Source organism: Propithecus coquereli, unplaced genomic scaffold, assembly GCF_000956105.1.
Source record: "Propithecus coquereli isolate 6110/MARCELLA unplaced genomic scaffold, Pcoq_1.0 Scaffold205, whole genome shotgun sequence".
In the NCBI taxonomy this organism is placed as follows: domain Eukaryota; kingdom Metazoa; phylum Chordata; class Mammalia; order Primates; family Indriidae; genus Propithecus; species Propithecus coquereli.
The window spans coordinates 1,271,435-1,284,769 of NW_012145523.1; the positions used below are offsets into that span (position 1 = coordinate 1,271,435).

The following is a 13,335-nucleotide window of genomic DNA, read 5'->3' on the forward strand; positions in this document are numbered from 1 at the left end:
AAGTAGAAAATACCCCGAGTCAAAATGCATTTAATCCACCTAACCCACAGAACATCACAGCTGAGCCTGGCCTACCTTAAATGTGCTCAGAACACTTACATTAGCATACAGTTGGGGAAAATCATCTGACACAAAGCCCATTTTATAACAAAGTGTTGAATATCTCATGCAATTTATTGACTACTGTACTGAAAGTGCAAAGCAGAATGGTTGCAGGGTGCTCGAATTATGGTTTGTACTGAATGTGTAATCACTTTTGCACCATCTTAAAGTCAAAAAATACTAAGTCGAACTATCGTAAGTTGGGGACCGTCTGTGGCACCCACAGAGGAATCCAGGTGAGACTTAAGGCCTGCTCTGGGATTATGGGAGAATAGGAGGAAAAGGAGGCTTGGAGACGAATTAAAGGCCTTGAACAGACTGTTTGGATGGGGCGGGGTGGTAACAGCAGGAATCTTACACAGGGAGAGGGCTGTGTTTTTCTTTTGTCTTCTTTTGCCTTAATCCCAGCCCACCATCCTTCCTATAACAGGTGCCCCATAGAGCCAGGTAATTGGCAGCGGAGGCAACCGCTGGCCCGAGCAGGCAAGGCTCCTGGGCCCTGTGGGCGTCTTGAAAATGCTTGCGGCATGAGTGGCGTCCTGAAGCTGGCACATCAGCCCACCTAGTTGAGTCCCCCACTACTGTGCACGTTGGAGGTCCCAGAAAACATCCCCCCAAGTCATGATGAGCTAGTGTCCAAGCAGCCTTGGGTTCCCACTGGTAAAGGACAAGGCCATTAGTCAAAGGGGAGGGATTGTGGTATCTTCCAAAAATGACTATTGTTACAAGCCATGGCTTCTGGGGTAGGTTGTTACACACTAGATAGAGGTGTAACAATACAGGAACCTTCTTGAAGGTTGTGCCTGGGGGTCTGAAATACAATGCATGCCGGAGAGCCAGGGGGGAGATGCTAAGATGCACCTGCCAGCAGAGTCTCCCCCTCTAGGGGTGCCAGAGAGAGAATGGAGCCCACACGGAGAGATGCCAGTATCAGGCTGCTCTGCAGTCTCCAGGGCACCCTGGACCTGAGGTAGAAAGTGCTTTGGGAAGGTACCCAGGCTGGGAAGCTGCGGAGACAGTCAGGCCCGCTGGGGGAAGCATTCTCCAAGAAGCAGGGAGGGCCCATCTCCTCCTTTGCTGTTCTCCCCCCAGTGCTGGCTGGGAGGCACGGAGCTCCTCTCCCACGAGCTCAAATATCCCAACGATGTTGCCCTGACCCTGCACACTCAATGTTTGCTCCCTTCGTACAGTATTTACTCATAATCGTGGGCTGGGTTAGGCTGAAGCACTACTGGGAAGTGTGTTTAGCTCGTCTCCAGCAACTCCCCCACTGACTTCCACTGCTACTCCCACCCCCATTTGGAGATCCTTCTCCTGGCCACTCCCTGGCACCAGGCTCCCAGAGTGGGCGTTCTGTGCCCTGGGTGCCCAGTGACCCCCAAGATACTTCTCCCTTCGCTCCCCCTCTACCAGCGGTTCCCAACTGGGAGAATTCCCATCCTCCTCACCTGGGGACATCTGACAATGTCGAGAGACATTTTTGGTTGTCACACTGGGGGATGCTACTGGCATCTAGTGGGTAGAAGCCAAGGATGCCACTAAACTTCCTACGATGCGCAGGACAGACCCCACAACAAAGAATTATCCAGCCCAAGGTGTCAGTAGCCAAGACTGAGAAACCCTAATCTGCGGCAAGTCTTGCTTGTGATGTCTCATTCCTTCAAGATTTGTTCCTTTGCCTTCCTGATGACAGCTGGAGAAATGACAGATGGACCGAGATACTGAAGGCTGCTCCTGGCTAAATTTTATCCTTCCTGAGACAATGGTGTTTTAAACAATTCCAGCAGACTTGACACCCTGCCCCAAGGGACAAATCTCTCTAGGTCCTGGGGGAGGGGTTGGGAGGAGCCACATTCTCAGGCTGCTGTGAGTCTCTGCTTTGGAGGGAGGGGAAGGAATCCCTGAGGAGCTGACTTTGGGCCACCCCCGTGCAGCTGGTGGGGACAGGATTCTCTGCAGGAAGTGCACGCCCTGCTTGCCTGCCAGGTCTGCCAGAGGGTGAGTCACCCTGGGCTGTCCCTTTGTTACTCATTTCATGGCTGGGCAGCAGCTCAGAAAAGGAGACCCCCAAACCGGAACTCCTCCAGCCCTGCAGTCACTTCTCATTTAGATCAGGGGCTAGGGGGTGGGGGAAGGTCTTCCATTCCACTCACATTCCAACAACCCTTATCGGCACAAAGGTCTTCCGCAGGCTTCCGCAAACCACCCTCCGAGAGCCCTGCCTTTCCCAGCCCGTTCCCTCCCCCTGCTGCAGGAGGAGGCTGTGTAAGGAAAGGAGGGAGACCAGGGTGCCCGGGCCTGACGTTCATGCTCTCACACTCTGGACTTCAGCGGAGACCCGGCCTTTCTCAGCCTGCCTGGGACCAGGCGAACGCCACCTGTTTGTTGCAGGTTTCGTCTCTGTGCCATGTTCCCTGCAGCCCAGACCCTGCTGGCCGTCCCCTCACACTCACTACCTGGTACTGGAGCTTTTATCTCCAGTGGCCCAGCAGAAGTGGCCGCCATTCCTTGCAGCTGCCTCCCCCAGGCACAGTCCAACCCACTCCCTCCTCCCTGCCAACTCCTGTGCTAGGTCCCTACTTGTCAGGAACTCTCCCTCCTCACTTCCTGGAGGAGCCAGAAGGACACTATCAACAATACCATTTTCCTGACTTCTTGGCATTCACAGTGCTGACCTCCAGTCAAACAGTCCCACTGGGGCTGGGGCGGCAAAACGCAGGAGACCCATCATATCGGGGACAGGCCCAACAAGAATGAATGTTGGACACTTTCCCACTCCGATCCTGATCCCCAGAGAGAGGGAGGAACCGCAAGAGGCCCTGGGTTCCAATGGCATTGTCAGCCAAGAAGTCTTAAGGTTCCCCACATCATGGGAAAAGGAAAAGGAAGGATGCAAACATGACCACTGTTCCCATTTCACAGATGGGTAAGTGGAAGCTTGTGGCTAAAAACCGCACGGTCCTGGAGGTAGGCGCATGTGCTGGGAGGGGAGGGAGCCCAAGCTCTGTGACACTGAAGGGCCTCTGGCCCTTCAGGGGAAATGCTAGGAGGCAATGACCATCGCGTGGCCCCAGAGGGTTGGAGCAGGAGACTTAACTGAGTTTCTTAACAGAGCATCACCTCACCTCCGCTGCCACGCCCCTCTCCACAACTTCAGTGGCCGCCAGGGCCAGTGTGGAAGCTGGGACCCGGTCAGGCATTGCAGAGGTGGCACCACGTGGCTCCGCTTTGCCTTCCCAACCCACTGGGCAGCACTCCCCTCCAGCCTCCCTCTCCGCAAAGGTAACGTGCGGATCCATTTCTTAGACCTTTACTGTGCACCAGCCTCTGGAGCGCGGAGCTTCATGTGTATTGTTCCATCTTCGCGGTCCTCTGAGGTAGGCACCACTATGACCCTCATTTTATGGGTGAAGACAGTGATCCCCTCACAGTGACAGAGCTAATACATGGCAGAACTAAGGCCAACCCCTAACTCTGGGCACCCAAGTCCTCGTTCTCACCCCGGATGCTTACAGATGTCTATTGACGTCGTGCCTTGCTTGGCTTCGCTGTGAGCCCACCTCGCCCTGGAGGGCAAAGGCTGGCAGGCTGGATGCCAGTGCTCCACGGTCTGCCGCGCTGCCCAGTGCAGTGGCCACGGTCACATGTGGCTATTTACATTTAAATTAAATAAAAGTACAAATCCAGTTCCTCAGCTGCACTGGCCACAAGTGCTCCAGAGCCACACAGGGCTAGTGGCTGCCATGCTGGACAGTGCAGATGTACAATACGACCATCATCGCCAGAGGGTCTGTGGGCCAGTGCTGGTCTAGAGGCTTCCTCACTGCACACTAGCTGGCCAGGCCACCTTCTCCCAGGCCAGCCAGAGGCAGTGTCGGCCACCTCCTCCTGCGGCTGTGTCGTCCAGACAGTGCTGCTGGCCAGAATCCCGCCAGACCTCACAGAATACACAGTCCTTCATTCCTGAGCGCCCCTGATGGGAGCCCCTCTGTGGCTGACACCACTGGGGACTGATGCTGGGCGAGGCTCACAAACCCTGCAGTGGAGACGCCGTTGCTCACAGCATGAGCTGAGCTGAAGCGGGATGTGTGAGGGCGCAGGGCCGTCATGGGAGGTAAAAGATTTCAGAGCCACAGAATGTCAGAAGAGTGGGGCCTCAGGAAAATCTAACCCAACACTCTCGTCTCAGAGGCCAGATGAGACAACCAAGGCCATGCACGGGTGTGGCCTGGCTCCTGGCCCCAGGAAGCTGGTGGAAAGGCTGACGGAGCACCCAGACAGGCAAAAAGTCATCCCTGGATCCAGAGGCGCAAGGGCAGCAGGCTGGAACCCTGGAAACCCACGCGGGCACCCTGTGGCGTCAGAGGAAAGTATGTGGGGAGTGGGGGAGTTCCCACGGGGTTTCCATCACCCCTTCTCCTGGAGGGGGCCAGGGATCCTTCAGGCATCACAGAAGGCTGGAGACCTGTGGTGCAATGGCCAAGGCGGGGGCAGCCAGGGCAGGACAGGGCTTCTGGGCGCAACCGCAGGGTTAGGGGTTCATCTGCCCTGCTTGGGAGCTGTCTCAGATGCAGCAGGGAGAGGAGCTGGGGGCATGGGCAGCAGCCACAGGGGAGAAAAGCGGTGCAAGGGCATTCATAACCAGGAGTGACACCGAGGGGACACGATGGCCATGGACAGCGTACGTGCGCCCTGGGAGGCCGGCAGGGGCCACTGCTGGAGCGGCAAAGGGGGCGCTGGGGCCGGTGGTGAAGCAATCATTTTTTTAAAAAAAGGAATGGATTTACTTTCTCTATCAAACCAGCCAACAACTATTTTCTAGTCTTTTTAACATTTTAACTACATGCATAATTTTTTAAAAAGCACTTGCAAATTCCAACAGATAGGCATCTGGCAAAATCCCTGACCAGTACCCCTCAAGACTGTCAAGGTCATCAAAAACAAGGAAAGACTGAGAAACCATCACAGCCCAGAGGAGCCTAAGGAGCCACGATGACTAAATGGGACGTGGTCCTGGGTGGGGCCCTGAACAGAGAAAGGACATTAGACGAAAACTAAGGGAATCGGACTGAATAAAGTACGGATTTTAGCTAGCACTCTGGGAGGCTGAGGCAAGACAATTGCTTGAGCCCAGGACTTTTTTTTTTTTGAGACAGAGTCTCACTCTTTTGCCCGGGCTAGAGTGATTGCCGTGGCGTCGGCCTAGCTCACAGCAACCTCAGACTCCTGGGCTCAAGCGATCCTTCTGCCTCAGCCTCCCGAGTAGCTGGGACTACAGGCATGCGCCACCATGCCCGGCTAATTTTTTCTATATATTTTTAATTAATTTCTTTCTATTTTTAGTAGAGACGGAGTCTCGCTCTTGCTCAGGCTGGTTTCGAACCCCTGAGCTCAAACAATCCGCCCGCCTTGGCCTCCCGGAGAGCTAGGATTACAGGCGTGAGCCACCGCGCCCGGCCGAGCCCAGGACTTTGAGGTTGCAGTGAGCTAGGCTCATGCCATGGCACTCTAGCCCAGGTGACAGAGTAAGACTCTGTCTCAAAAAAAAAAAAAAGTATGAACTTCGGAAACAATGTATCAGCACTGGTTCATGCATTGTAACAAACGTGCCACCCTAATGAAGGATGTTAACAGGGGGAACTACCTGTGAGGCACATGGGACTCTGTACTATTGTCTCGACTTTTCCGTAAATCTAAAACTGTTCTAAAAAAATAAAGTCTATTAACATTTCCAAAAGCACTACCATAAAATAAGTTTTCAAATTTATCTTAAAAAATTTAAAAATTATTTATAATGTAAAAATTATTTTTAAAATTACTTAAAGCATTTAAAAATTCAATTTTAAATGTTGAAGTGTGTGCATCTGCCCCATTTGTATTTATTATCTCCCCCTGTACTTCTCCTTCTTGTGAGTGGTACAATCTGAGTGTTACCCAAGCATGGGCCCATGTCAGCCCTTCCCCTATCCTGGCCCTTCCACCCATCCTTAGCTTATGAGCTTTCCAAGGACAAGGATCTGGTTTCCAACCCAACTTATTTTCTCTTCCTCCTTTTCTCTTTTTCTCTCGCATCTTCTTTCTCTTCTACAATTTAGTGAAAGGACTTTTCACATAACTGGAATTGTAATAATCACAGTCCCTTGAATTTGTCTGGGATTCTATAGTGTGCCAAGTGTGTTTGCCTACACTAATCTCACTTTTCACCACAGCCCTGGGATGGGGGCCTTATCATTATTCCCATTTTACAGAAGAGGAAAGGGAGACTCAGAGAGGTTGGGTAACCTACCCAAAGTCACACAGCTAATAGGCGGTAGAAGGAGCAGGACTGGAAACTTCCCCTTCTGGCTTGCTTTGCCTGTTGGTCTTGCCCCTTCCCAGCTCTCTGCTGAGCTGGGCTGTGGGGATGGGCACCCTGTAGCCAAACACCTCCCAGCTGGCGTTCTGGGGCCCATGCGAGGTGGAGGTGGAGGCAGGGTGACCCACCTCTGAGGGGCCCGGGGAGCATTTGCCAAGTTACAATGCAATGGGGGTGTGTTGTTCCAACAGCCTTGACAGTGCTGGCAGCCTCGGCTCTTCCCAGTGAAGCCAGAGGCCCGCGGGGGCGCAGTGGCTGGGGGGCTGCCTTGGGCTGTGGGGAGCAGGGGGGCGGTGGAGAACGCACAGCAGCAGCTCAGTGAAAGCCACTGGAGGTAGCAGGAGTTTAGCCTTTGAATTTCCTGGGTCCCTGGGGGCCACTTCAAGTGGCAGTCACCTGTAAGAACTCGGTTACTACCAGCAATTACAGATCCATTTAGCTGCAGGGCAGGCAGGGCTGAGGCTCCAGCAGTCTCCACCCTTCTACCTTCCTCCAGAAGGGCAGATTTTTCTCGCTGAGTGAGTGGACTCTTAGCACAACCCCGTTCTGCACTGCAGGAGCTTCGCTGTCAGGGTAGCTCCGCAGAGGTGGTTTGAATTACTCTGGTGAGGCTCTGAAGCTGAGCCTTCTGGGAAAGAGGGTGGGAGTGTGTGGGCCAGCCACTCCTGGGCAGCACAGGAAAGAGGGCAGGGCACTGGGGAGGGCACACGTCTAAGATGTCACCTGCCCAGGTTCCCTGGGTGAACCAAGTGCCTCTCAGGGTAGAAAGTACAGGCAGGAATGTTGCTGAGAACTGTTTCTCAGCACAGCAGCCTGGCAGCCCGGAGGGAGCACGGGGTCATGAAAAGAGTGCAGGATTTAAAATCAGGTCAGGGTTCGTTCCTTTGGCAATTATTAGCTGTGTGGTTTTACATGTACCCTCCTTTCTCTGTGCCTCAGTTTTCTTATCTGCAGAGTGGGAGCGACAATGTTTACTGTAGACTTGGGATGATTACGAGATAATGCAGTGAGAAAATGCTCCAGGAGCTGCTCACTTTTATGCAGGTGATGGGTGCTGTGATTATTCCATGTGTGAGATGACAGGTGATCTTGCCACACTGTGACCCTTTAGCACAGGGAACAAGGAACAGCTAGTCAGGAACCAGGAATGACTTTAGAATAGCTGAATGTCGTATCCTAGGAGACTTTGAATTTGCCTCATTCACTCTCTTTCCCTCCCCATTTTCAGAAGAGACTGAGGTTCTGAGTGATGACCTGCCTGGTCTGCCAACTACTGACAGAGCTGAGCCTCGGCTTCTATTTCTGGCCATGGGGCTGGGTGTCACTGCCACCCGCTGTTCCTGACCCTTCTGAGGCTGTTGGGACTTGGTGACCGTCACCACCCCATCACCACCCTGCACCTCCATGCCGGAATCGGGTGAGAGTTCAGAAAATGACCCTGCACAGACTTTCACCCAACCAGTGTCCTCCAATGTAAAAGGCCAAGAGAACAAAGCAGCCAATATGACATTAAAAAAAAAGACAAAGCAACAAAACCTTAGAAGTTGCAGACTTGGTGCTGAGAAATTTTAAAAAGGTTTACATTTCACCTTGTTTACAATTCCCCTGGGAGGGGAAGTTCTCCCAGGAATGTAAGCTTTGCCTGTCTCCTCTCAAAATAGCTTGATGGTATGTAAACAGGACTTAAATCATATATTTGTCACTTGAAATTCGGCCCTTAAAATGTTGTTAAACTTGGAAGTAGATATTTAGTCCAGGTGTGGTGTTCAGCAGTTGCTGTGTTTGTCTCTGGATTCTCTAAAGCCCCCAGGGTTGGTCAAAGTTTCCATCAACTTCTGGCTCCATTAATTTCCATTTTCTCTCATCAATGGATTTTCTTGGAGCACCCACCTTAGGTGCCCAAGGGGTCTGTGAGGTCACCTCCTTCACTCTACCTTCTGCTGGGAGAGAGGGGGGATGGGAGGCATGTTTTCTGCAGGTGAGAATGTGCTCTGGCATCGCAGGAATCTGCAGTCTGAGCTCACACCAGCTGGGCTTTCGAGAGCTCACCAGGGTCATGTTCTCCCTCGCAGGCTGTGTCTGTCCTGATGATTCACACAGCTCCCCTGACATTCCTCAGGGGCGGGATTTTTCCAGGCCCCCTTCTAGGGAGTCCAGCTCAGGGTTTAAACACATAGGCCCGGCATCAGACTGACCACATCTGTACATATACTAGGCCTGCACTTCAGGTGTGGACGGCCTCAGCATCCTCATCTATAATATGGGAATGATCACGGCGCCTTAGAGATTTTGCAAGCACAGTTTAGTGTCTGGCAGGTAGGATGTGCTCACTAAATATTAGCTGTTATAACTAGGAGTGTCAGAACTCCTGCTAGGCAGGCAAAGACAGGCGGTACACAACTCGAGTTGGTCAATCTTTTCACTGATGGATTTGTTTGGGCAGCCAGTTGAGGCTGAAGGCAGGAAATAGGCTTTTTGGTTTATCAGAGCAAATAATCTGCTCCAGTAATTATAGCCCCACATTTATTACGAGCAAACAGACACAAGGGTGGATTCTATGAGACTCTTAAATAGCAGTGCCAGGCCCTGCTGTTGAGACTTCATAGAACCCTTGGGAGCTTTCATGCTAATGCTGGAGGACCCTGCATGTTCAAATCCGCAACAAGCACTATATCCAGACGTGAATCCGAACTTAGCTTTAGAGAGCAAGGTTTCAGACCCTAGCGATTCAGCTACTCCACTTAATTTTACTTAAAATGAATGTTACACTGGCCTTTACAACGAGTACTGCTTCCCGCTGTTGTGATACCATGGTGAGCTTGTCTTGCAAACACTGAGAATGCTCTGGTACTTTAACTTCCTCTCAGCAGCTAGCACTGGGGTTTCCTCTTCCTTCACACTGAGTCTCCGTCCCTGCTCCCTGAACCTCAGCCCAGAGCCCGTTTTATGAGCCACTGGTAATATGGCCCCAGGAGGTACAGCGACCAAGGCTTGAAATCCAGAAGCCCCTGTTCCTCCCAGTGGCAGTATCTTTGTAACCTCAGCAACCGGCCCAGTGCAGGGGACAAGGGAGGCCTCGGTCACGTGCTTCAGAGTGGGGCTGGGGGTAGAACCATTGCCCACCAGGGACAAGAAATTCCAGGGAGCTTTTGGAAATGGAAACCTCTAAGCTGCTTGGGAGGGGAAGGAAGCCACAGATCATTCCTCACCCCTCCAGCCACAGCCCTGCAGACACGACCCCCCAGCTGGCTCTGGATCCCATCACTTACCCAGGGCTCCTTGGCAGATGTCTGTGCGGGTGGCTCCTCCAACGATAAACTGGGGGTCAGCGCAGAGCTCCTGGGAACGAGACCCACAAAGTGCCGTCAGCCCACCAGGCAGGTGCTGTTGCAGTTAGGGTGCCTCGGATCTCCCTGGGAGCCTCGAACCCCTCTCCCCTCCGCCCCCACTGAGGAAAGTTTTGTAGTCACAGTCACAGCTCTGCGCCATGAGGTCCTTCTGGCCCCTCCTCCGTGGGCCCCGTGGGTGGGCGGGGCCCCCGGCTGAGAAGGGCAATCAGTGGAGCCCACCCACTCCGAACAGCTCAGCGCCTACTTCCCGGCGCTGCTCCCAGGGGCCACAGCGGCGTTAAGTCCAGCCTCTTCTGCCAGGTGCTGAGACCCTCCGTGCCCCGGAGCTCTTATTTGCCATGCTAGCACCTCCCTCCGTTCCCTCATGCGAGCTGATCTGCTTGCCTGGAATTCCTCCCCTTCCCACGCTGCTTCCTCCTTTTCCACATTGTACCGTATTTCAAGGTTCATTGCCACCTCCGCCGTGAAGCCCTCCTTCATAGTCCTCACTCATCCCTTCAAATCTGAGTCCTAGAGTCTTTGTATTCTGCAATTTAGTACTTAATTGTGCCCTGGCTGGTGGTGCTCGTGAGTATTACTCCCTCTTTCTAACACATATCCTTTTGGGGGCAGCGGAGTGGATTTATCCTTTCTGGATTCTTCCACAAGGCCATGGTACTTGGAGCACCCATATATTCTGTACCCGCTGTACGTCAGATACTGTGCCTGGAACTTCATCTCACACAGCCCTCTCAGGAACACAAGATGGGTATTAACCCCCTTTTACAGGTGTGGAAACAGCTCAAGGAGGGAGAGTGACGTGTCCAGAGTTCTCGCAAGTGATCAGCAGCACTGCCTAACGGGCCCGCTCTTTCCATTCCCACCCTGCCTCTATCGATTAGTAACGAGCCTCTGTAGAAGGGGGTAACAACCTCAGGGGCAACTGTCACAAGCAGCGTGATGGGACTTGAAAGATTCTGGCACTTTCAGCAGCCCTCTCTGTTTCCTGATTCTGAAGAGCTCCACCCAAAGCCACAGAGGAAGTCAGGGCACAAATCTGGGGCTCCCTTGGTTCGGGCCACCTTGATTTGCAGGAGCTGTTTGTGTCGCACATCTGCTAGAGTGTCGCGTGTGCATGCCCCCACCATGGCCCGTGGCGTGTCCCCTCTGCCAAGCAGACGTTTTCCTGGGTGAGACTGAGATCCCTGTCCATCCTGGCCTGGAATGCGGAGGTTCCTCCGTAATCACAGTCTGCTGCAGAGCCGTCCCCTTCTCTTCTCTGCATTGCCTCTCTGCTCAGGTCAGTCTATTGGGGATGGCAGAGACAATGAGAATGTTCTTCTGCTGAGACAAATGAAGTCAGCTTGACTCAACGCCTGCCAGCCGAGCACTTACCCCGCTGAGGGACTAGGTCGGGCTTGGTGCCGGGAGCCTCTCTATTATGAAGATAATCCTGAGTGTGCCAGGATTTTTTCATTATGTTCCAGAACCTTTCTCATGCCTTTAGCAGCCTCTTCAGAGAAGTCAAAGTTCAGAGTGGTGCTTAGAGATGCTTCAGAAAACTGAACTTTGTGCATAGCATGTAGGGCATCAAATTAAATATGGGATGTACCAGTCAGAGAAAAAGGGCTGAGGGCTTGGGCTCTGGGTTCCAATAACCTGGGTTTGAATCCTGGCTCTGCCACTTACGATATAGGTGCCAGGACCCTGGCATGGTACTTAACCTCTTGAAGCTTTAGCTTCCTCTTCTGTGAGACGAGGATGGTGATGTACCTACCACAGAGGATTGCTCTGAGGGCTGAATGAGATACCTATGTAAACCTCCCTTGGTGAGCACTCCGTAAAGGCGACCTATTATTATTACTGCTTAAGAAGTTGATGATAATCGCTGGAGACAGCGACTGGAGACAGGACATCCGGGTCTGAGGCTGAGTTCAGCCTGCTGAAAAGAAGCGAGTGATAAACCTCTCAGAGGTTCGTCTTCTCAGGGGAAAATGGGGACAACACCTGCCCTTGCCCCTACCTGCCTGGCTGCGGGGAGGATCTGATGCGCCACGTTTGGACCACGCCGGCTTTCTCCTCACTGTGCCTCTGCACAGCCCTTGGACCCCACCGTGACTTTAGCCACTTCCTGCTCTACCCCCTTCCAGCCCCTGGAGCCATGCCCTTGCCAGCCTTGCGAAATCCCCTCTCTGAGGAGGAGCAGTTGGTCCTCCCGGCTAACCAGCTCTGCTCCCCTGCCCGTGTCCCCTGCTCCTGCGTCCGCAGGGACCCTGCTTCACTATCCCCGCCTTTGCCTTTAATCCCCTCCTCTCTGGTGACTCAACACAGAACACATTCAAGCTGCTCTTGTCTGAAGAAACAGCCTCTGGAACCTCAGGTCCCGCCTGACCTACCCGTTTCTCTGTCTCTGTCTGTCTGTCTGTCTCTCCACAGGCACCTTCTTAAATGAGTTGATCACATTCTTCATTTCCAGTTCCCTTTACTTTGGAGTCTGCAGCAATCTGGCCTCTATTCTCACCTGTCAACTGAAATTGCTCTGCTAAAGTCACCAATGGCTTGCTAATGTCCAAATCCAGCGGAAACGTTTTTCTTTCCCTCGGGTGCCCCCGGCAGTGTTTGAGAAGGCAGGATGGAGGCAGAGGACAGCCATAAGGGACAGGCTCTAAACATGCACAGGCTGGACACAGTCCTGGCTCCAACCCATACATCTGTTTGCCACAGGCAAGTATTTAACCTTCCCAAGCCTCAGTTCCTTCAACTGATGAGCGGAGATAATAAAAGCCACACTCCCTCTTGGTTGTGCGGTGCGCAGTCTGCCTGCCCTGAGCAGTGGCCCTGAAATGGCTCTAGATCTCCATTGCTTCATCTGAAAGTCCTAGAGGCATGTCCACCTGTTGGGGTACCTGTTTGTCTCCCTTCACTAATCTCTCAAGTCTTCAGAAGCAGAAACTGTATACACTGTGCCTGGCATATAGTAGGTATTCAACGAATGAATGAAAGAATAAGTGAATGAGCATGTGAATTCACTGCATAAACTGTAAAGTGCTATACAAACGCAAGGCAAGCACATTCTCTTGTTTGTGTATCACTTTCACAACCATAATTTCATTCGAGGCTCATTATAATCCTGCATTCATTCATTCTGTAAATAGTCACTGTCCTTTGTGTTCCCTGATGTATCTCCCAAGCACTCAGGACAGTGCCTGGTGTGTAACAGGCACTCCGTAAATACTGTTCCATGAATACTGTGAAGGGGCATTAACCATGCTAGGCACTGGGGATATACCGGTGAATAATATACACACGGTTCCTGCAGTTCAGTAGGAAGGACAAACAGATACATGTCATTATATTTATAAATCGTGACGCTGCTATGAAGGAAATCAGCAGGGTGCAGTGTTAGAGAATAATGAGTGGGGAGGTGAACTGTTAAGAATGGTCAGGGCTGGGCACGGTGGCTCATGCCTGTAATCCTAGCACTCTGGGAGGCCGAGGCAGGCGGATTGTTTGAGCTCAGGAGTTTGAGACCAGCCTGAGCAAGAGTGA

General features: G+C 52.5%; 1 protein-coding gene across 1 annotated transcript in view; it reads right to left on the reverse strand.

Moving 5' to 3' along the window:
- The window catches only part of CAPN2 (calpain 2, (m/II) large subunit), a 50,955-nt gene that overhangs the window by 35,706 nt on the left and 1,914 nt on the right, over window positions 1-13,335 (reverse strand). The window contains exon 2 of the mRNA XM_012644058.1: window positions 9,727-9,796. Coding sequence (XP_012499512.1) covers window positions 9,727-9,796 — 70 coding nt within the window. The remainder of the gene's footprint in view (window positions 1-9,726; window positions 9,797-13,335) is intronic.